Source organism: Crocodylus siamensis, chromosome 15 (assembly GCF_052110815.1).
Source record: "Crocodylus siamensis isolate JL-2025a chromosome 15, ASM5211081v1, whole genome shotgun sequence".
Taxonomy (NCBI): Eukaryota; Metazoa; Chordata; order Crocodylia; family Crocodylidae; genus Crocodylus; species Crocodylus siamensis.
The window spans coordinates 50526014-50549565 of record NC_143409.1 but is presented as its reverse complement, the minus strand read 5'-3'; the positions used below and the strand labels follow the sequence as shown (position 1 = coordinate 50549565).

Here is a 23552-nt window from a genome sequence, read left to right as displayed (position 1 = left end):
CCTGACAACTGTGGGAGACATAGCACTGATACAAGACATAGCACCGATACTAAACACTAGTTACCTGCCACTGCTGCCTGCAGAGCCCTGTTCCTCCCTGGCTGCACTCTCTGGCCAGCTGTGCTAGCTTTACCAGGACTAAAATGCCAGCCGCATGGAACAGCACAAGGAGAATTCATTTCCTCTGCCTTCTTGCACAAGCTCCAAATGAAGTTGGACAGTCAGAGGCCTGGGCCCTCTGACAGCAATTCGTCTCGAGTCCTTGTCCACAGAGTCCCCTCTTGGTGGAAATGCAGCTCACGTGCCTGGGATTAGGTTCACTGTTGCCACCAGCATGACCTGAAGTGACACCAGCCCCCATGTCAGCTTGTCTTCTGCACTTTGTGATGCTGTATAGGGTTTTTTTTTTAAGACCCAGCACTGGTTCACAATACATGTGGGTGCAGTCCAGAGAGGCACGTCAGGCCACTCCATCTACAGCATCCCAGCACCTGGCTCCAGGAAGAGGCTTCAGAAAACCAAAAGCAAGCATTATAGCTCCAGGCCAAGGTGGTGCCACAGAGTGATTCAGCACCTGAAAAAGGAGTTACTTGGAGAGCTCCAATCCTAAACCTGGGGACTGTCTGAACAAACTCCTTCCCCTTGGGAAGGAGGCTCTCTTCGCTCGGGATCCAGAACACTGTGCTGTTTCCTCAAGGTGAGTGTTATTTAATATCTTCAGTAGGGACTGGGATAATGGGATTCAGTGCAAGTTTGCAGATTGCACCAAGTTGGCTGGAATTGCAGGTACTCTGGAGGTCAGACTATGGTCCAAAATACTCAGAATAGATACCTAAAAAGTAGGACTAGGATCCAGAATAACCTGGTTAGGCTGCAGAAACGGTCTGCAATCAATCAGATGAGACACAACAAGGACAAGGGCAAAGTCCTGAACTTGGGACTGAATAATTGCATGCCAAGTACATAAGTACAGCCTCGGAAATGACTGCCTAGGAGCTGAATAGGAGACAACAGTATGCTCTTGTTGCAAGAGGGGCCAGCACAGAGGCTGTCTTTGCTTGTGTGTCTGCACAGTGCCCAGCACAATGGGGCTTTCATAGCAGCTGGGGCAGCGCCCATCTCTGCCCAGGTGTCTACACAAAGGTCCTTTGACTGAAGCTGGAAGTCCTGGGGGTGCCCATAGAAGTAACCACAGCCACAGCCCCCCGAGTGGCAGGGAGGAAGCAGCTGGGTGACACCTCTGGGGAGGGCGGGACTGCACATGACCAGATATCTGGGATGAGGGATGTGTGAGAAGGGCATGGAGATGGATATCCAGGCCAGTGTCAGGAAGGAACTGGGGTCAAGCCAGGCCAGGCTATTCCCCATAAGCAGCTGTACTGAAGGGCCACCCAGGCCTTAGTTTGGAGCAGCAGCGGCCAAACTGGGTCCTCATGTCCGCCTTCCCCAGGACAGTCTGTCCATCAAGCTGTGCACTCATCCGTCCCCATCTCCCCATCCCAGGATGGGAGCCTAAGCTGCTTTCCTGGCTTCCCCACATAGGCGGCAGAAGGCCAGGGATAATGGGACTTAGCCCCCACAAGCTAATTTTGTGGCAGGCAGCAACAGCAGCAGCACCATGGCACCACCATCCCACAGTGCCCAGCGCCCCACGTGCACCACCGCTCCAGCACCACCACCATGCCCCACCGCCGCAATGCCATGCCCAGCGCCCCCACCAGATGCTCCTCACTCAGACCCCCTGCCCCAAATAATATTTTCTCCTGCCGTCAGTGCCTCCCCACCCAGCTCCCAGAGCTCCCAGGGCCACACCACGGTCAGCCGCTGCCCAGGCTCCCTTGAGGCAGGGCATCTCCTCTCAGCTTCGCCAAGGTGTTCATGCTCTTCCTGGAGGCATGTTGTGTGGCATGGACCTGGGGCAGGAGGGAGAGCCCAGAGCCGAGGTGACATGGGGCAGGAGGGGCTCTGAGGGTGGGGTAGGCAGGGGCCTTCCTCTCCCCCCACCCCGCCGCTCTTCATCCAGCCCCCTTCTACCCCCGGCCTCTGCCCGTCCTTGTCCAACCCCCCCCCGGGTCTGGCCCCACTCCACCCCCCGCCCCGCCGCTCCTTGCCCAGCCCCTCTCCACCCTTCTTCTCAGCTGCTCCTGGTCCAGCCCTGCTCTACCCCCCTCTACTCCCTGATCTTCATCCGGCCCCGCTCCACCCCCCTCCCCCGCTGCTCTGGATCCAGCCCCACTCCTCATCTGGGCTCGTTTCCGTCCCCTCCCCCGCGCTCCAAGTCCAGCCCCACTCTCCCCGCCCGACCCCCAACAGTCCCCATCCGGCTCCGCTCCACCGTCCTCCCCTCCACTCCGTGTGTGGCCCCGCCACCCCCCTGCTCTTCCTCCCCTCCCCACACTGCTCCTCATCCAAGGCCACTCGATCCCCCCTCCCACCGCTCCTGGGCTGGCCCCACTCTACCCCCCGTGCCCGCCCCTCTTCCCCTCCACTGTCTATCACTCTTCATGCAGGCCCCACTCCACCCCCCCTCCCCACTGCTCTGGGTCCAGTCCTGCTCCCCACCCCCTCCCTGCTACTCCAGGTCCACCCTGCTCCACACCCCCGCCCCACCCATCTCCATCCAGCTCCACTCCACCACTGCTCCGCATTCGGTCCCCCCCGCTCCCCATCACTCCAGGTCCTACCCCACTCCCCGTCTGGCTCTGCTCTATCCCCACTCCCCGCCACTCCAGATCCAGCCCCACTTCACCCCCCTGCCCGCATCTGACCGGCGCACATCCACCTGCCTCCCCTCCCTTCCTACCCACCACCTCCCCCTCCCTGCCAGCTGTTCTGAGGGGCAGTGGGCCCGGGTGGTGGGGGGTCACACTGCCACCATGATCCCCCTTTCCACCCTCAGGCAGGGAGGCAGGGTGGACGCCCCACTGCTTGGGCAGCCTGGGCACGTTCACCGCCACTACAAACTTCCCCAGCAGTGGCGCAAACTTGGGCCCGCGCAGCCTGAGCCACACAGCCAATTGCTGCCCACCCTCTCAGCAGTGCACGCGCAGTTGTCGAAAAGCATTATGGACAGGCAGACACACAGCCAGACAGAATAAGCCTTTTATTATATTAGAATTGGAATGCACATTTATATTATAATTTAAAGATATTGTAACATAACATCATATTTTATGCATTAAGAACCATAACAAAATAGGCAAAAATAAGGAAATGATGCTGTCTCATTCAACTCTGCCCTCCCGCCAAAAAAAAAAAATGGTTCTGCTTTCATCACCATGTTCAGTGGAAGAAGAAACCCATTATCCAGGCAGCTCCAGTTCAGGGGGAATCATAATTAAAACCCTCCAAGAATGGAGCTTCCACAAATTCTCTGGGGAGCCGGGTCTAGTGCTTTACCACTGTCCTCATGAGAAAGTTTTCCTACTATCTAATTTCAAACTTCCTCACTTCAACAGGAAACCACTGCTCTGTTCTGTTATCTGCCACCACTGAGAACAGTGAAGGTCATTTAAAAAGCATTCATTTCGAATTTCCTGGCCTTTTCTGCTTCTATAAAAACAGCATTGACTAAGGATATAGGAACAGGCCGGAGGGAACTTTTCAGTGAGAAGTTCTGTGTTGGGGCACAGGGTTTGGGGTGAAGGGACCTTTTTTGGGAAAAGCACCCACTCTCTGTAGGAAGATTTTGGTGAAGAAAAAAATTCAAAACCTTTTCACTGTTCAAACAGAATGTGACATTCTACCAGGGGAAGCTTTCTCAAAATCAAATTTGGCTTTGATTTCATCCACATGTTCAGTTGAAGGAGAAGAAACCCATTTTCCAGGCCGCTTCACTTCTGGGATTTGGAAAAGAGGGGCGCAAATGGTAAGGTGCATTGTGCCATATAGACATAACACCTATTTTTCTCAGTTAAAAAATAAACTACAGGCTTTAGTAATACACAAGGGGCCTAGGGTTGTATTGTTCCATTTGAGATTGAAGCAAAACCAAATCTAACTTATTTGGAATGAGTTAAAAACAATCTTCAGGGCTATGAAATAGGAGCTTCATTACCAGCAGCAACTAAAAGTTGGCAGAATGGCAGAACAAAGGCTAGCTTGCCTGGTGCAACATCAATAGCATTAAAAAGAAAAACTGTTTTTAACTCCTGTGGAATGACGAGTCTAACAAGGAGCTGGGAGATGATAATGAGCTATGAAATTAATTGACACCTTCACTGCTTTCTGACTACAAATGCTGCTGCCACTGCCAAGCAGTTGGTTTAAAGTTTGCATGGAGAAGGAATCAAAGAGGGGTGCACTCCTCCCTGGATCTGCCCTTGGGACCAGCCTGGGCAAGTGATGATGGGGGGCTGCCCCTTACATTCACTAGCCCCCACCCACTAGTAGCGAGGTGCAGGCTTTGCCGTGCTCCCACTACCTCAGGGTCTATGATGCTATACTTAATCCCCAGCTTCTGGAGTCCTGTGGTGAGGGAAGAAACTCAGCTCTCAGGTTTTTGCAAGTATGCTCCCAGCTTCTGCTGCTGTAATGTCCGTATCGAGGACAGATTAGAGGGCTGCCTGGCCAGGACACAATAACTGGGAGCTGAAGCTGTTAATGCAAACCCTAGCAGATCAGCTTTGCCATGGTTAGACAACGCCCAATAGAGCTAGCCAAAGGAAAGTCAGAAATAACAAGAAGCAGGCATGAGTAATGCTGAATGCATCTTCTAACTGTCTGTAAGGGACTTTCCACATCAGCAAAGAGGAAATGCATGGGAGTGTTGGCTGAGACACAGCTGCACACAGAGCAGCAAGGACTGCTTTGGGAGTGGGATGGACAGGGAAGGGAAGGAGGATTTGGCTTAAATGACAATGGCTCCAGCACTGACTGCAATCAAGTGTTAAAGCAGGGGCAGACAACTATTTCGGGTGGAGGGCTGCTTACTGAGTTTTGGCAAGCCATCAAGGGCCGTATGGCAGGCAGCCAGGGATGGATAAATATTAATTTTCTAAATTTTTTAGGGGCCTCATGGGCTGGATAGTGTTAAGGTAATGATATGGATTTTGGGGAGCACTGAGTGTGCAGCTGAATGAAGGCTTTTTCCTTGTCTCAGCAAAAGCTGCTGGTCACAAGGCTGAATAGTATATTAAAAGTAACCTCAGTAAAAGTATAGGGTGCAAAGTGCATGATGTGTTGTGTTGAGTAAAAATAGGATACAGACCAAAGGCTATCATTAGGGGACAATTCAGAAGTACAGCCTTGGAGATGGTGCTGAAGTCAGCAAGAAAACCAGAAAAAAACCAGTGAGAAACCACAATTGACCAGAAGACGGGGTCAAAGTCTTACACATGTGCTCGTAGCAGACAGGTATGTAAATGAACGAAATGCATAGGCAATACCATGCTAAGGAAGCAAACAGTAAACAGAGGCAGAGCTCGAGCTGGGAGGAGGAATGGGTAAAACCGAAGGAGGGGGCAGGCAGAGTAAATGTTAATAAGTATGAACCAAGGTGTATAAAATGTGAAAAGAACTAATGTTCAGGGCTGCTCCCCTGGTTTCACGGGCTGTGTCTGTGGGGGAGCTCACCCGAAGCTGTCTCCATTCTGAATAAAGCTGTTGTGAGCAATGTGTGCTGGTGTTTGCTCCCTGCTTGCTCTGGCTAATGAATACCAGGATCCATGAGCAACTGGACCATAGTCTCCCTAGTCGGTGGGAGCCGCATGGAGTTGGGGTCTAACAGATGGCATGGCCTGGCGGGCCATATCCGGGCTGCGGGCTGCATTTTGCTACCTCTGTATTAAAGGAAACCTCAAATATGCACAATAACCCTTTAGGGATGGTGTTTATTCCCCTATGACTAGGCAGCTATTTAAAATGCAGTCTCACCTGGAATGCTGTTTCCATTTCTGGGCCCCACACTTCAAGAAGGGTGTGGACAGACTGGAAAGCCAACAGCATCCTGGGCGAAAGGACAAGATGTCCTTTCTTCCTCCAATCCCAGCAGCGTAAGGCACTTCATTTTAGCATCTCCCGGAACCAGACACACTCAGCCCACTCTGTTTCATAGATTTCATAGACATTAGGGCTAGAAGGGACCTCAGGAGATCATCGAGTCCAGCCCCCTGCCCAAAGGGCAAGAAGTCAGCTGGGGTCATAGGATCCCAGCAAGATAAGCATCCAATTTACTCTTGAAGCATCCAATTTACTCTTGAAGCATCCAATTTACTCTTGAAAGCATCCAATTTACTCTTGAAGCATCCAATTTACTCTTGAAGCATCCAATTTACTCTTGAAAGCATCCAATTTACTCTTGAAAGCATCCAATTTACTCTTACAAGCATCCAATTTACTCTTACTGTTGCTACCCAAAGCTTTGGTTCATCAGCCTCAATCTCTTCCAGGAGATTGTGGGCTCCATGTACAAATGGCTTATGACTTTTAAGCCTCTTAAGCCTCCATCTGTTCAGGTCTTCAGGTAGCAGTTGATGGAGCAAGTGATTTTCATCATCTCTTGTCTCTATTGCCAGTAAAGATGTTAGAGTCCATCTGGCATCAAGAGCACCTCAGCTTGTCATTTCTTGGGGCTCTGCCTCCCCTTACACCCCGTCCTTATGCCAGCCAGGTTTTATGGTCTAGCCTGGCTGTGTACCATCTGGTGGTAGAATGGCACTGTCCACCAAATCAGTCAGTTAGTTGGGCTCAAGCCCAGTAAGTAGTCTCAGTGGGTTAGTGAAAGTTTCCCTCTGCCCTGTCATGGCAGTCCAGGGATCTGGCGTGTCAAGCTGCCTGTGCTTGGGTTCCTTGCTCAATGCCCATGCATTCAGTATGCCCTTGTTACCAATAAGGTTCATGGGATACTGGGCTGCATTAATAGGAGTATTGCCAGCACATTGAGGGAAGTGATTATTCTCCTCTATTCAGCACTGGTGAGGTCACACCTGGAGATCTGTGCCCAGTTTTAGTCCCCCCACCCTCCCACTCCTCTTCCACACACACACACACACTACAGAAAGTATGTGGACAAGTTGGAGAGAGCCTGGCAGAGGGCAGTGGAAATGGTGAGGGGGCTGGGGCATGTGTTTTAGGACAGCAGTTTTCAAACTTTTTGAGCTGAGCCCCCCTTTGAGTTACAATTTTGTTCATGCCCCCCCTCCCCTACCCACCTCACCCCAGAGAAGCAGCACAGACAGGCATACGGCACCCCTCATCCTAGGAGTCACCGCAGCTCAGCTTGGTTTGGCTCAGCTCGGTGGGATGGACTCCACTGCAGCTCCCGTGCCTCCTGCCTTGGACTCACTGCAGCTCTAGGCTGCGTGCCTGGCACACGAGGCTCCCGGAGGCGCAGCAACCCACTCGTGCAGCCTGCCCAGGGCTCCCCACCTGCATCCCCTCACAAGGCTGTAGCAGCTGAGGAGGGATTCAATAGCAACCTTCAACTATCTGAAGTCTGGATCAGGAGGATGGAGCTGGACTGTTCTCACTGGTGGCAGATAACAGAATAAGGAGTAACAGTCTCAAGTTGCAGCAAGGGAAGTTTAGGCTAAATACTAGGAAGACTTTTATCACTAGGAGGGAAGTAAAACACTGGCACAGGTGACCCAGAGAGGTCGTAGAATCTCCATCCTTGGAGGTGTTTAGACCCGACTAGACAAAGCTCTCGCTGGGACGATCTAGTTGGGGGTGGTCCTGGCTTGAGAAGGGGGTTGGACTAGATGACCTCCTGAGGTCCCTTCCACCCCCATTTTCTATGATTCTATGAAATGGCCATGATGAGGCCATAACAACCATAACTCATGGAAAAGTAGGGTTGGAAGGGTCTTCAGGAGGTCTCTTCTGTCCAATCCCCAGCTGGCTGTCTACACCACATAATTATAGAGTCAGAAGGGACCATAAAGGCATGGGCAGATCTAGGATCTTGACAAGGGGGGTGCACATACTGTGGTTCATCATCACAGAGAACACAGCACACATTTTCCTCTAGGTATACAGAAACTAGAAGCTTTGCTAACATACCACAGGCTTAGGGCTGTGTTATTCAGGTTACGATGCGGACAAAAGAACATTAATGGAACATGAGTTAATTTGCTACTATTTCATATATTATATAAAAAAAAAATACAACTGACTAGGCAATAATAATCAAACAGTGTTCTTTCATTAGTCCTGTAGCCATTCGTCTGAAATGTCCATCTCTTTCAGATTCATACAACACAATGTAACCTATCTCTCCCTGGTCCCCACAGCCCTTATGGCAGGGCCTCTGTTCGGAGAAACCTGGTCAGAGCAGAAGGCCCCTCACTAGGACCTCAGGCCAACAGACCCCAGCAGTGGGGTTATTGTACCTCTGCCCCTGTCCAAATGCCCAACTCCAAATGAATGAATGAAGGAGGGCTCTGTGGCCTGAGAAGGCAGGGTGCATGCCCTGAGGCAGGCTGAGAGGAGCTACACGACCTTTTGTTCATTTATTTGGCCTGCCCTCCTAGGTTGTTGTGGTGGTGAAGGGTGAAGGGTGGAAGGGGGTACCTGTGTGTGGCTGACTCTGGGCAGGATTGGGCAGGATCACTGCAAAGGGGGAAGAGAGGGGAACAGTGTCTCGGAGCCAGAAGAAGGTGGGAATATGGATAGCAATGACAGCTAACATGGCTGCAATCTGAAATATTCCCCGTAGTGTCCTAAGCTTGTAGCAGGGATTTTTGTAGCTGTAGCTAAAGGATGGATCAGCAGCCCTGGAGACTTATTCTGTATCTCCCACATGCAGTGAGCAGCAACAGGCAATTTGGCCCCTCCTTTAGCCCATCCACCCTGGTCTTATTCTGACCGGTTGGGGCAAACAACGACAAAGAGGTGGGAGGCAGGGGAGAGATGCACCATTTAGACTAAACCAAAAATTAGTAAGCTGTCATGACCATTCTCACGGCATCAGAAACAGTGAAAAGAACAATGATCTTTCCAGTCTAGGAAGCACACAGCTCCCTTCAATGTCGGAGAAAACACCACAGCTGAGGTGGTGGCAGATATGACAGCAAATGCAGGGAAGGGGACTCATGGGCCAGTCTAGGATTTGGAAAGTTGGGTACCAACTGTGTGGCGCATCATCATGTGTAGCACAACACACATTTTTTCTCCAGTGAAGGAGAAACTAGAAGATTTACTAATACACTAGGAGCCTAATGCTATATTCAGTTTCAGGTCAAAGACAAAGAAATATAACTTTAATGGAATATGAACAGATTTGCTAAAACTAGGTATTAAGTCTAATAAACATAAACTAAACAAAAAATAGTCAGAAGACAGTTTTCCAGCAGCCCTGCAGCCAGTAAATGTTAAATGTACTTCTCTTATTCAGATGCATAAAACAAAATCTAGCCTTCTTGAGCATCTTGAGTGCCCCCAGTACTTCTCTGTCAGTCATTTCTACACCTGAGTTCATATGACTACAACTGAGTTAAGGCTTTTAGCTAGAGCTAACGAGACGGTCCGCACGTCCAGACGCTCTCCACCCAAGGGTGCGGAAGGAATTGGCAGGGGTCATCACAGGGCCCCGGTATGGCTTTACAAGCACTCATGGTGCTCTGGCCAGGTGCCAGAAGACTGGAAGAAGGCCAATGTGGTCCCCATTTTCAAAAAGGGGAGGAGGGAGGACCCGGGCAACTATAGGCCCGTTAGTCTTACTTTGGTCCTGGGAAAGCTCTTTGAGAAAATTATCCAGGAGCACATCTCTGAGGGACCAGCAGGGGGGATGATGCTCAAGGGCAACCAGCACGGCTTCATTAGAGGCAGGTCCTGTCAGACCAACCTGGTGGCCTTCTACAATCAGGTCACAAAATCATTGGATGCAGGTGTCGCAGTGGATGTAGTCTTTCTGGACTTCAGGAAGGCCTTCGACACTGTCTCTCACCCCATTCTCATTAAAAAGCTAGGTGACTGCGGCATTGATGCCTATGCAGTCAGAAGGGTCACAAACTGGCTGGAGAGCTGCACCTAGGGAGTGGTGGTGGACGGGTCATATTCAACCTGGAGGGATGTGGGCAGTGGGGTCCCCCAGGGCTCGGACCTCAGGCCCACGCTGTTCAATTTCTTTATTAGAAACTTGGACGAGGGGGTGACAAGCACCCTGTTCAAATTCACTGACAACACCAAGATTTGGGGCAAGGTGGGCATGCTAGAAGGGAGGGACAGGATACAACTGGACCTGGACAGGTTACAGGGGTGGGTGAATGTGAATAGGATGGGATTCAATACTGGCATGTGCAAGGTGCTGCACTTGGGCAGCAGCGTACCTACAGGCTGGGGAACTCCCTTCTCGTCAGCACAGAAGCAGAAAGAGAGCTTGGAGTCATGACTGATGCCAAGATGAACATGGGCCGGCAGTGTGGCGAGGCAGTCAGGAAGGCCAACCGCACCTTGTCGTGCATCCACAGATGCATCTCGAGCTGGTCCAAAGAGGTGATCCTCCCCCTCTGTGCGGCACTGGTCAGGCCGCAGTTGGAGTCCTGCGTCCTGTTCTGGGCGCCACACTTCAGGAGGGATGTGGACAGCATGGAGAGGGTCCAGAGGAGGCCACTCGCATGATCGGGGGCAGCAGGGCAGGCCCTACAAGCAGAGGTGACGGGACCTGAACCTGTTCAGCCTCTACAAGAGAAGGCTGAGGGGGATCTAGTGGCCATCTATAAACTTACCAGGGGGGACCAGCAGGGAATGGGAGAGACCCTGTTCCCCCGAGCACCTCCTGGAATAACTAGGAATAACGGCCACAAGTTGATGGAGAGTAGGTTCAGGCTGGACATCAGGAGGCGCTGCTTCACCGTCAAGGCAGCCAGGATCTGGAACCAGCTTCCAAGGGAAGTGGTGCTGGCTCCTGCCTTAAGGGTCTTTAAAAGGAGGCTTGATAACTACCTAGCTGGGGTCATATGAGCTTAAACTTACCACAGATCATATGAGCCCAGTATTCGTTCCTGCCTAGGAATGAGTTCCAGCCACACATGAAAAATAATCAGGCCATAAAAATGTCTCCTTCTTCTTCAGCAATCTGTCATAGTTGAGGATGATAGTCTTACATGCTTGGCTTATCTGTGGGTCTAAAGATGGCTGATGAAGCCTACCCGGGATCCACAGACCCTACTGCAGCTCGGACATGTGTTTCCACAGGGGTGGGTGGCACTGGATTCTTGATTTGGTCTGTGACGCACTGTTTCTGCTGCTCCCACTTTTCCATCTCCTGTTGTTGTGAGGTTCAAGGTACTGAGATCCCTGCAGCAGACTCTTCCTCCTTTTGGGGTGGTCCTGGGCATTAGTCTCTCAAGACCCGACAACAATGTTGCAACTTTGAAGTTGGCCTTGAGGACATCCCGGAAGCCCTTTCTCTGCCCTCCACTTCAGCATGCACCTTGGCTGAGCTGGGAGAATAAACCTTGATTCAGGAGTCTGGAGTCGGACAGCCAGATAACATGGCCAGCCCAACAAAGTTGATGCCAGATGATCATTGCCTCAATACTCATGGAGTTTGCTTGCTAACGTCAGTGCATCTGTCCTTCCACCCGTTTCAAAAGATCTTCTGCCAGCAGCATTAGTGGCACTTCTGCAACATCTTTAGATGTCTCCTGTACATCCTCCATGTCTCAGTTTGGTGCAGCAGGGTGGGGATCACAACTGCTTGTTAAACCATGAGCTTGGTTTCAGATCTGATGTTGCAATCCTCAAATACCCATTTCTTCAAGTGTTCAAAGGCTCCACGTGCACATTCGAGGTGATGTTGGATTTCTTCATCACGGCCAGTCTTCTGCAAGAGATGGCTTCCAAGACACGTTCTCCAGAGTCTCACTGTGGATCTGGATTACTAGAGCTGGGGACTGTTCATTAGGAGTTTTAAAATGTCTATCCAGATAAAAAACAAGTCGACTGGCAGCAAAGCTAGTGCTTGAAAATGTTTACAAATTTATAGCTGTTTTGTATCCAGCAGCATTAATTTGAAAATGTGGCAGGACCCTTGAAGCACTGCACATACTGAATACAGTGAAATGCTGAGGACTATCGAGACACCAAGCAGCAAACTCATGCCCATGATTCTCCCTCTGGCTTGGGCCAGCCAGTTGCTCTTAGCAAGTGCTGAGGGGAAAGAGGCTGCCTTTTGGCAGCTGGCATTCCTCTTTGTTTGTTCAAGCAGCACTCCCAGGGTTCCCGAGCGGCATGGTGCAGGGGTCAGTGGGATAACACTGGGTGAGATATACTATGCTTGGAGGCTAAGGGGGCAGGGTAGTGTCCAAAGACGGACCCGCCCCAGTCACCGCTCAGCCTGAGCGCACCCTTGCAGGGTTCATAATTCTGCTTTTCCCACGGGGCACTCTGGTTCTGGGTTCGTCATTCTCCACCCCGTCCCATCGGGCTTCCACCATCCTGTTGGGGAACACCCATGAGAAACGACCCCATCTGCCGATCGCCAGCCCCTTTCCCCAGCCCCACAAAAGGTCCAACTCCTTCCTGTTGATGATTGTCTTCTAAGTTAAGCCCACATGGCAGAAGCTGCTTTGCAGTGGCCTGCTTCAAGGTCCTTCCTTAATGGGTTTAATAGCTTGGTGGGATGGAGTAGGATGGGAGTTACCTTTGAGGGATCTTCTAATGTGAGCAAGTGGCTGGGAGTCTTAACACCTGGCCACAATCAGGACTGAAGGGGCTGTAGACTGAACCATACAGTCTTTCTCTAGTCCTAACATGCAGGCCCCCGTCTCATCTTCTCCAAGAGCTGATATGGAGATAAATGGAGCTTTACCAAGGTGACCTTTGAGGCACTGGCTGGTTGAGGTCATCCAAAAGAAGGTGCGAAAATTATTGTTTGTGGAGTTTTGCTTGGTTGAGGCTAGTAGCTTGGACCCCAGTGAGGCACCGACTCATTTCTCTCAGCTCCCCCAAGCTCAGGGGTTCAGTTTGAGTTTCACCTTCTCTATGGTGTCCAGCCTGGTGCTGAGGTCCCTCTGGAAGTTGCCCTTCATCTCCCCCACCAGCCTGGTGAGGGCCTCCTGGGCTTCCTTGCAGCCTCTGTCCAGCTGAGCTTTCTCAGCAGGGAAACTGGAACGGTCCTTACCCAGGAGACGCCCCACTTGGCTGAGTAGCTCCATCAGGTGTCTCTCAACTATTGTGGCGTAGGTGTGGGAGATCAATTGTACTAGCTGAGCCACGCTGACAGCGCTGAATGCCTGTGTGACCTGTTGGAGGTCGCTAGCCGAGTCCAAGCACTCCCTGATGTGCCAGTTGAGAGAGAAGTCCACCAGGTCGGAGATCATCTGGAAGAACTGCACCATCTTCTTCCACTGTTGATGCACGTTCCTCAAGGCCTCCAGTCCTTCTTCCAGTACAGAATCACACCTCTCCAAATCCCTTTCCCTGAACTCAAACCGATTCATGGCACACTGGATTTCTGTAGTCCTCTTGCTCAGGTCTTTCATCCTCTCGTAGTTGCTTCCTGTCTCTTGCCAAGCCCTACTTTGCATCTCTTGGCTCCTCCCCAGTTCAGTGCTGTACATTTCCATAAAATGAATCTTGTCTTTCTCCACACAAACAATGTCCAGAGAGCTGGGTCTTTTCTCAGTGGCACTGAAAAAAGTCTTCAGGGCCTCATTTCTCTGGGCTTCCAACTTCACATGCTTCTGCTCAGCACAGTCCTGTTCATCCCTGGCAGGCTCCATCTGGCTCTTTATCTCTTTCATCTCTTTCTGTACAGTCTCCAACACCTTATTCTTGCCCTGTTTGGCATTTAGGCAGGCCTGAAACAGCTCCTGCAATGGATCTCCTTGCTCCATGAACCTGACCTTCGCTTCTTCAGCCAGAGTCCTGCACTTCTTCGCTTTTTTCTGCGCCAGCTCAATCTGCACAATAAGCAGGTCCCTTTTCATGTTTACATCTTGGAGGAAGCCCTGGATGAGGTCTTCCATCTTTCCGGGGACATTCTTCAACTGCAGGTGGATCAGGGTGGCTTTGTTCCTGCCCAGCTGGAAGGCATCCCACACTCTGTCACACGCTTCCTGCAAGCACACCTTGAAGGACTGAGTCTCTCTGAAGTATCTGTACCCACCACTAGGGGCATGCTCACAGATGGAGAAGTCTCCTTTCTCCACAGGGATGCACACCAGCTGTCCCAGCAAGGCAACGGTGATGGGGGCGGGCAGGAGGAGCTTCTCCCAGTCGGCCTCCGGCTTCATCAGCAACTCAGCCTCCTCACGCACCTTGCTCTCGTCCTCATAGCTCAGCTCAGATTTCATCGTGGTGTGAGATGGTTGCTCCTCAGCTGTCATGGTGCAGCCTGTAAAACAGGGAACAGGGGTCACCCATGGGCAGATCTAGGATTTTGAAAAGCGAGGTGCAGACGGTGAGGTGCATCAGCACATACAACACAATAGAGATTTTTCTCCAGTTACAAAGCAACTGGAAGCTTTACTAATATGCTAGGGGGCTAGGGCTACATTAGTCAGGTTGGGATCAAAGAAAAACAAGCATTTATTTATTGGCATGTGTCTGGCTATATCACATCATGCATAATAAACACAGTAACTCCCTTGGGCTCCCAAGGGAGGTGATGTTCGCCCCATCCTTACGGGTCTTCAGGAGGAGACTGGACAGGCACCTGGCTGGGATCACATGATCCCAGGTTTGGTGACCCTGTTCTTGCCTGCCAGGGGCAGGGGGTCGCACTAGATGGCCCACTGAGGTCCCTTCTGGCCCTGGAATCTGTGAAGCTATGAATCAATAAAGTAGGCAAAAAGTACCAAAAGCCGTTGTTTCATTTGTCCTGCAGTCGTTAGAATGAAGCAGAGATCTCTTTCGGCTTCAGCAACCAAAATCTAGCCTTCTTGAGCATCTCAGCAGTGCATCCAATACTTCACGGAAAGTTATTTCCCCGCACAAATTACTCTTCACCTGTCTTAACATTTTCACACCCGAGTTAATGTTTTTAGCAAGAAGTAAAAGCAGACTGCAGGATTGTGAAACAGGAGCTCCATGACAAGGAGCAGATAACAGACAGCAGTATTGCGGGACAAAGGACAGCTGGATAAGCAGAACATCCACAGCATTAAAAAGGAGAGAGGGGGGTTAACACCTGTGCAATGAAGAGTTTAGAAGGAATGGGGTAGATTACAATGAGCCGTGAACTCAGTTGACTCCCTTGTTACTGCCTGACTAGAAATGCTGTTGCCATTGCCAGGCAGTTGCTTTTAAGCTCTGGATGGAGCAGAAATCAAAGGGGAGCGCAACCGCACCACTGCAACCTCCCTTGGATCCACCTCCGAGGACACACATCTAGCTGAAATGTCATTGCAGGACATTCTTGTACGCTCTGATGCCTACTGGGTCCTCCCTTTTTCCAGGCACCCTCTCTGGCCTCTCAGATTTGCTCTCCAGTAGAAGACTCCTTGTGTTGTACTCCTCTGCACAGGTTTCAGACCGTGTGACCTTGCTGCCCTAGGCTGGAAGACCTGTCTTCCTCTGCCACCCCATCTTAAGATCACCCTCCAGAAAGGTTCACCCTACTTAACTTGTAGTTTAACCCAGTGGTGATCAACCTTTTTCCCTGGGGAGGAAACGCTGGAGGGGGTGTGGGGACTGTCCAGTGCCTGGTCAGTACACAGGCTGGTTGTGGCTGGTAGCCCCAGTACAGCTCCCAGGGCAGGCATGCTAGTTCCCCATCCAGCTGCAAGGAGGGCAAAGAGGAGTAGCCTCGCCCTGCTTCAGCCCCATGGGGGAAGGGCGCAATCGAGCCTCATGGGAATTAAGGGTGGGGAGGGTCCCAGAACTATTTCAACTATTTGGACGGAAGCGGGCATAGCCTGGCCCCAATCCAGCTGCATGGGAGGAAAGGAGGCATGGCCTGCCCTGATCTCGTCCTGTGGATCATAGTGAATTTAAGTTCGGTTTCACATGCTGAGTGGGAGAACCTGCTCTTGCTGCATTTATCCCATATAGCGCACACTGATTTCTAGCTGCCGGTTTTCAGTGAGGGAAAGGTGCATGCTGTGTATGAAGAATTATGGTATTAAACACAGAACCTGTTCATTGTTTCTGCATCTTATTTGGTCCTGGGAGCAGAGCGTGGAACCCAGGTGTCCTCTCATTTCCCCGCTTCTCCCGGCTTCATGCCCTTGACCCCCGATTATAGAGTTGTGCTCACGCTCCCTTCCTGACCACATGACTCTTGAATTCCCTTCTACAGACAAGTTATATAGACACTGGTTTGAGATGGTTTAGTCAGGGATGAACCTCGCTTGAGCAGGGGACTGGACTAGATGCATCCCTTCTAGCCTAACTTTCCTATGATCCACTTAAGGTAAAACAGTTGGCCACCTCCCCAGCAAAGTCTATATTGAAGATCGTGGTGTTCTCAGAAAACATGTGACCTGCAAAGTTTGTGATCCAAGTCCTGCTGAAAAACTGGGGACAATTTGGGGATTAGCACACAAGAATGAAGCTTGAAAGCATTTCTTAACAGTGAGAGAGGGACAGAATTTGGTCCATTTAGCTGGTTGAAGAGAAGGGTCAGAGGTGGCCCAAATATTTTTGGGGAGAGAAACAGTCTGGGATGATGGAAGTTTTAATGACTGCAAAATTTTCTAGTAAAATGACTGAATTACCCCACCACTTCTTCCCCAGGGGAATCCCACTAAGTTTGTCGTGAATAAGTGCTTCCATTATTTCACTCTTTTAATCTTCAGTTCAGTTCAGTTTAGGGGGATTTTCAGTATCAGCAGGTTTGTTGCCACTGTTATAATTCATGGTACAGACTTGGCTATGGAGATGACAATAAAACCACTGGGCTTGTTCAAACCCATCAAACACAGCAAATAAAGAATTTGGAAGGTTTGTAGGGATTTCATTTCCTTCATCAAGCGCTTCTCAAAATATTTCATAATTTCTACCGGGCATAGAGTTGTAGAAAATCCAGGCTGAAAGGGACTTCCAGAGGTCACATCTAGTCCATCAGAAGCTTGAGGCAGGATCATTTCCATCCAATCTACCCCAGATACATCCTTGGCTAAGCTAGTCCTAGAATTACACAACAACCCTGTCGCACAGCTACAAGCCCATTGCCCAAAGGCACCAAGAGCCACTGAACCTGCACAGGTAAAGCATGGAGACAAGGGCTATCAGTGTCCCATCCTGTGCTCTCTGTGCAATTTGCTGCTGTGCTTTCTGCTCCATGCCCTGTGCTCCCTGTGTGATATGCTGCTCTGCTTTCTGCTCCCTGCCCATCTGTCACTGGGCAGTCTGCTCCCACTCCCATCTGCTGTGTGCCAGGTGTGGCGGGCAATTGGGATACCTGCCACTTAAAAAGGTCAGGCAGCCTGCAAAGCTGCTGGCAGGTGCAGGCCAGGGCTAATTGAAAGTCATCTGATGCAGCGAGCTGAAGGTGGGACTAAGCCTGACAGAGGGAGTCACCTGACTCAGGGAAGAGTCACCTCACTCAGGATTTATAAATCTTTCCATGAGAGAAGCCGGCAGTAACATCTTGGAGCCTGCTGAGAGATGGCTAAAGCTCCAGAAGATCAACATGGAAGGTAACAGCTAAAGCAGTCTGGAGGTTCAGAGAGGAACAAAGGGGAGGAAGAGGTTTCCAGGGACCCAGAGCCTACATTAAAAGGGCTAAGAGTGTGGGACAAGAAAGGGTCCATGAACCCCAGAGGAGGAGCTAAGTGAAAGAGAATATCAATGCAGATGCCATCTGTGAGGCGTGGGGTATGGTGTAGGGGAGGAATGGAGCCATGCAATCAGCTCATAAGGCAATGACCATGGGCACCTGGTAGGCATTTTGAAAGAGCACTTTGGAAAGCCCTGGAGCAGCCTCCCTCATAAAAGTAATAAATATCATGGCATGGTGGAGGACTGAGGGGGTGATTACCCACAGAGTGAGGGCTGCAGGGGCTTCGTGGCCACCCCTGGAGAGGCACCCTGGTATACCAGGAACTACAGGAGGCTCTGGCACTGTTGAGTGAATGGGCAATGAAATGGCAGATGAAATTCAATGTAGATATATGTAGTGATGTACATAGACAATGATACCCTCAACTACCTACATCATGATGGGCTGTACATGAGCTTTTATCACACAGGAAAAAGATCTGGGACTCATTGGTGACGGTTTGCTAAAAACATCTGCTTAGCACTCAGCAGCCCAAGGAGGCAAACAAAATGCTAGCAATTATTAAGAAAATTGTAAGCGGAAAGTCTCGTGATGCCCTTTTGTAAATCCATGGTGCATCCACCCCTTGAAGCCTGTGCTCAGTTTTGGTCTGCAACAAGGATGATGAGTGGCACGGAGAGTCTTCCCTATGAAGAGAAACCATTCAGTTTAGAGAAGAGCATCTTGAGGGAAGACACGAAAAGGGTTTACAAAAACGGAAATGCAGAAGAAAAAGTAAATAGGGATTTATTATTGACTCTCTCCCAATACAAGGACTAGGGGCCACAACACAAAACTAGTAGAGAATAAGTTCAAAACTAACAAAATGAAGTTATTTATCACACAGTGTGTCATTAAGTTGTGAGACTCATTGCCACCAGATATGGTGAAAGTCAACAGTTTCGCCAGATTCAAGGAGAGATTGGACATGTTCTCGGAGAAAAGAGGCATCAGTCACTATTGAGCAGGAGTTCAGCATGTGGCCTTTGAATTAGAGCTTCCTGGACTTTAAATCCTGGAGGCTGCAAGTAGAGAGGAAAAACCTTGGTCAGACCCAGATCCCTCTTTCTTCCAGCATCTGCTCTCTGCTCCTGTGTGACACCAGAGATTGGGCAAAACAAACCTACGATCTGACCCAGTAAACGGCAGTTCTTATGTCCCTAGAAAAGTTGTTAACGTGCACTGGAGAGAGCCAAGGAAATGGGCCAGGGCCCCCACTGGAGAGGAAAGCAAAACCCCCACAGTCTGTAACAATCTGACCAGGGGATGACATTTCTTCCTGACCCCAAATGCAGCAATTGGTCTGACCCTGAGCAAAGTGACAAGACCCTCTACCCAGGACCCGCCGTGTTGGAGTCCCAGCAAAAGCACTGGCACAAACCAGTCACCGTCTCCAGCCTGGGCTGCAGCCAACACCCAACATTGCTGAGGAAGGTGTGAAGAACAAAACAAAACACCCAAACCTGAAACCTGTATCAAAAGGAGCGGGGGGAAATCCTTTCTGGTGCCATGTGGCACCCAGAAAGGCTTGGGAAGAACCCAGCCTCACTATGGCTATGCAGATAAGGTGGAAGGATGGTAGTTATTAAGGAGGCACCACAGGAAGATATGGCAAAAGGTGCCCAAGATCCCACTGGTTGAGAATGATTTTAAGAAGCTGTGCTGCTTCATGATCTTCTGACGCCAATTCCCCCATCAACTTCACATGATGTAGGCTGTGCCTCTTCTTAAATTTCTCGAACCACTCCTTACTTGCAGAGCGCAGTAACAAAGTGTCATCGAGCCGCGCGGGGAGAGAGCGTGGGTTGGCGCGGCGCACCACGAATATTTGAAACCGCAAATCCACAAATAGCAAGGGCTTCCTATAGTCCCCTGACAAATCTGGTCCCCACATCCATGGCCCAAACCCTCAGGGGTGCTGTTCCACCACGGTGCTGAATTAACATAGGAGGTGTCCCTTGCTTCGGTCTTCACCCTGGTGCTCACTACATAACCCAAGACCAAATGGTGCTGTCATCTACTTAGCTGGAAAGATTCAAAATAAGGAGAAAAAAACCCAAACCAAACCACAAGGGAAAAATTAGCCCATAAACACCACTTCTAAGCTAGGGGCTGGAACCGACACATGCTGGCTGCTGTAGTCCTCCTGCACTACCTGTGGCAAAACTGGGTGTGGTGTGTTGTGTCAGGACTCACGGACATTGTATGAAGAGTTTAGATTACAGGTTTTTCCTGGATGGTTTGCATAGGACTGATCCTCCCTGAGGCAGGTGGTTAGACTCGATGTGACCCTTGGCGGTCCCTTCCAGTCCAACATCTCTAGGATTCGGGGCACGGCCACTGATTTGACATTGGTTCCAGTAACATCCACAGCTACACGGTCAGTACTGTGCAGAAACTCAGGGTCAAGCCGACTTCTGAATTTAAAAGCATTAAGAAATCTCACCCCCCTGTCAAATTGGCATGGAAAACCATGGACATCCTGTGCAGCTATTTCACCCCAATGTCAGACTGGCAAGGACTGGGGGGGTGTTGCTTTCCTCTGGAGTCAGAGGCATGGCCCATTTCCCTGGATCTCTTGAACGTAGATTAACAACCTTGCACAGCAGCACAACATTAGCTGATGTCGTTCCCCTGCTTCCCCTGCAGCAGATTTGGGTGTGACAGACTAGTGCTGTGTCAGGGCTGATGGGAGCTTTATGCAGAGGTTAGATAATGGATTTGTGCAGGACGACTTGGTGAGGCCTGATCCTGCCTCAGGCATGGAGTTGGACAGGCATGGGTGACTGGTGCTGCCTTAGTGGGTGACTGGTGTCCCAGTGACTGGGGTGGGCGATCCCCCCATGGCCAATCTCACTGACTGGGGGGGGATCCCCCCCATGACCAATCACACGGGCCAGAAAGCACTCCCGAAAGTGGCCGCGGCACTCCCACACCCCTGCCGGCGCTCATGGGGGGGCACTGGCACTCCCCTCTGCCCCACCCCACCCGTTGCCTAAACAAGGAGCATGGCCTGTCAGGGGGTGCACCAGTGCTCCCAGTGCATCGCCATTGTGGACAAGGTGACCTCCAGAGATCCCTTCCAGCCCAAAACCTCTAGCGTGTCCATGATTTCAATGCCCGGCAGCCAATGAGACCCTGTGTATCTCCTGCTGACCGCAGAAAGAGGGTGAACCCAAGCAGGGAATGTGCCCCACTGACTCCCCAGCTCCCCAGCCGCTGCAAGTGCCGTGCTGCACCGCTGCCTTCCAGGAAGCCAGATCCCAGCTGGAGGTTATTCCCAAAGAAATCCAGTGAAAAACTGCTGACTAACGGCAGGGGAAGGAGCTGGCTCCAAAGGGCCTTTTCTCTCCTCCTGCGTCCGCCCCCATGCCGCAAAGAACTCACCCTTTGAATACGCACGAGTCGTTCAAATGGCTTCAGCTGGTGATGCTTCCTGTAGCCAGATTCAGTCTCCAAGGCATGGGGGTGAAAAGCAAAGCCAGGGTCCTGTGTCAATAAACCGGGAGCCCTGCCAAGACAGAAACCCCACAGGCACAAGCAGAGGAAGAGACGGCAGTGACCGGAGCTGGGCAAACCCCTGGCACTGTGGGGGGCACTGACAGAAGTGACATTTGCCGTGCAAGTAGCCCCCTGAAAGCAGTCTACAGCCGTGCCGTGCAGAAGTGCACGGCTGCAGAGCATGTTAGAAGTGGCCGGTTGCAGGACAAATTCACCCGCACCGAATGAGAGGTCCGGAGCAGAGCATCTTCGGGAACTGCTGGTCCCTGGGATCCATTTGTCAGCGCGATCAGCTGGGAAGCCCAGCCCCGCCCCGGGACTGTCTGCGGGGGGGGAGCTGCTGGCTGGGGTTTGACCTGATTGGGCATCCCTGCCTTGTGGCCCCCATCTCCTTCAGTTCAGGCTAGGCAAACCCCCGCCAGCAGCTCCCTCCCCCTTCCTCCCTGCAGACAGCACTGCAGCTGGGGGGGGCTGGCTGTATCAGCCCTGCCCCAATCACAGCACAGGCATGCAGGCTCATTCCCCCTCCCCCCCACCTACAAGCAAATATCTGTTGGGTTGAGGGGGGTGGGGCCAGGGGGCCGTGGGGCAGGAGTGAGGGGGATTAAATTGAGAAAGGTGGAGAGCCACCGCCTTAAAGGCTCCCCTTTGGCGTGGGGGTGCAGCCGGCCGAGTTGCAAACTGCTTGCAAACTTCCCTGTTCTCACTCCCTGGTTGCTCAGCAATCCCCTTGTATCCCCAGGGCAGGCAGAGTCAGGCCCGCAGGCTAGATCAGGCCGGCAACAGGCTCCATTTCCCAGCAGCCCCTCACCTGTGTTGCTGCAGCCAATTTCTATGGAGACCCCAGCACTGCACGTTCACCACCGGCCGCCATCCGCAGGCCACCCATAGAGACTGGCGGTCTACACCGCAACGTTGTGAGGACATCAAGTAGTCCCAGCAGTGGTGGGGCCCTGACAGCCGGGGCCAGGGTTTCCATGGGGACCCATCCCAGCAGTGCTGGCAGGGCACGCGGCTGCGGGGGCTGCTCCGGGGCCAGGATCTTGCAGTGGTGGTCTGGAGCCAGAGCAAAGTGGCAATCCTGGGCAGGGGCATGCCGACGGCAGATTGTGGCTCTTCTCCAGCTCTGGACCATGCTGTCACCATCAAGAGATCCCAGCCCCAACCCCTCAGCAGCTCCCCGCCAGCCGTGTGCCATGCCGGTGTGGCTGGGGCTACTCCCCATGGGAGAGGCTTTGGGCAGGGGGGCAGGGGCAGTACAGCTGGGGGGAAGGGGCAGTAGAGCTGAGGGCCAGAGGCTTTGGGTGGGGGGCAAAGGGCACAGGCAGGGCATCCTGCCATGTACCCTTTGCCCTCATTTTGTTTTTATGCCACACCTTCAAGGTAGGCATTGCGGTGTTTTTCGGCACTCCAGACAAAAAACATTGCCTACCCCTGAGCTAGCAGCACTCCCAGCTGCTCAAAGCGTACACCCAAAACACACATGACCACCAAACAAATGCTCAGCAAGCCAAGCACACGCAGGCAGCCCTGGGTACCGTACTGTCCCCAAGCAGGACCTGGTGTGAGTGTGCCTGACAATAGTCCTAAAAAGGGGGTGGAGCCAGTCCAGGGGTGGGGCGGAGCCAAGTGACCATGGGGTGATTGAACAGGGACAGCAAAGAGGGCTGCAGGTTGGGAGGCTGGTGCCTGGCTCCTCTACCTCCTCTGGTTCCTCCTCTTCCTCCCAGCAAACTGCTTGCAAACTGCGCTGTTTGCTGTCCCTGCTCACTCGCTGCCTGGTCGCCTGGGGAGTCTCCTTTGAGCTACAGACACTTGTGGAGGTGCTCAAAGCTCCAGCTGGGACAAATAGCTGCCAGGTGTGGGTGTGACACACACCCAGCCTGTTCCCCGCCTTTCACCCCGCACTGATGTGCACAGGGCTTTTCTCAGTGGTGCCAAAAATGTTCTCTGGAGCTTTGGAGTCGGCTGAAGTCCATGAAATTGCCGTCGGTTTAGCTGGGTGTCAGGAGAGCATCTTCACTGTTAGAGCGGGGGGGGGGAATAGACGCCGAGGGGAGCTGTGGACCCTCCGTCAGTGGAGGTGTTCGAGAAGAGATCGTACAGCCACCGGTCAGGGATGATCTAGGAGTAGCGACGTCTGTGTTGTACTACGGGAATCTCCCAGGCTTCTGGGTTTCCTGGTTGCCCCCCACCCCCACCCTCCTTTGCTTTCTGCTACTTGTGGCAGGCCCTACGTGTGTTTTTGAGTCTTCCTCAGAGGCATTGGGTGTTGGTTGCAGCCCAAGCTTTGGACGGTGACTGGGACGTGCCAATGCTTCTCTGCTGGGACAAAAGCTGGAGGATCCTGGCTAGAGGGTCTTGCCCCTCCGTTCAAGGTCAGACCAATCGCCATCTTTAG

At 51.8% G+C, this 23552-nt stretch overlaps 1 protein-coding gene and 1 long non-coding RNA gene across 2 annotated transcripts; one reads left to right on the top strand and one right to left on the bottom strand.

The window, feature by feature from the left end:
• The first annotated feature begins 3129 nt into the window (after positions 1 to 3129).
• LOC149852731 (uncharacterized) lies at positions 3130 to 10662 on the top strand. Its single transcript, XR_016439437.1, has 2 exons — positions 3130 to 7713; positions 7815 to 10662. It is a non-coding gene; the product is annotated as an uncharacterized LOC149852731 (long non-coding RNA).
• LOC149852730 (uncharacterized) lies at positions 9845 to 21590 on the bottom strand. Its single transcript, XM_090029772.1, has 2 exons — positions 21038 to 21590; positions 9845 to 14281 (listed from the first exon to the last, which is right to left on the bottom strand). The coding sequence occupies exon 2, from the start codon at positions 14271 to 14273 to the stop codon at positions 12897 to 12899; it is 1377 nt and encodes a 458-aa protein (XP_089885898.1). The 5' UTR covers positions 14274 to 14281; positions 21038 to 21590; the 3' UTR covers positions 9845 to 12896.
• Between the last annotated feature and the right edge of the window lie 1962 nt (positions 21591 to 23552).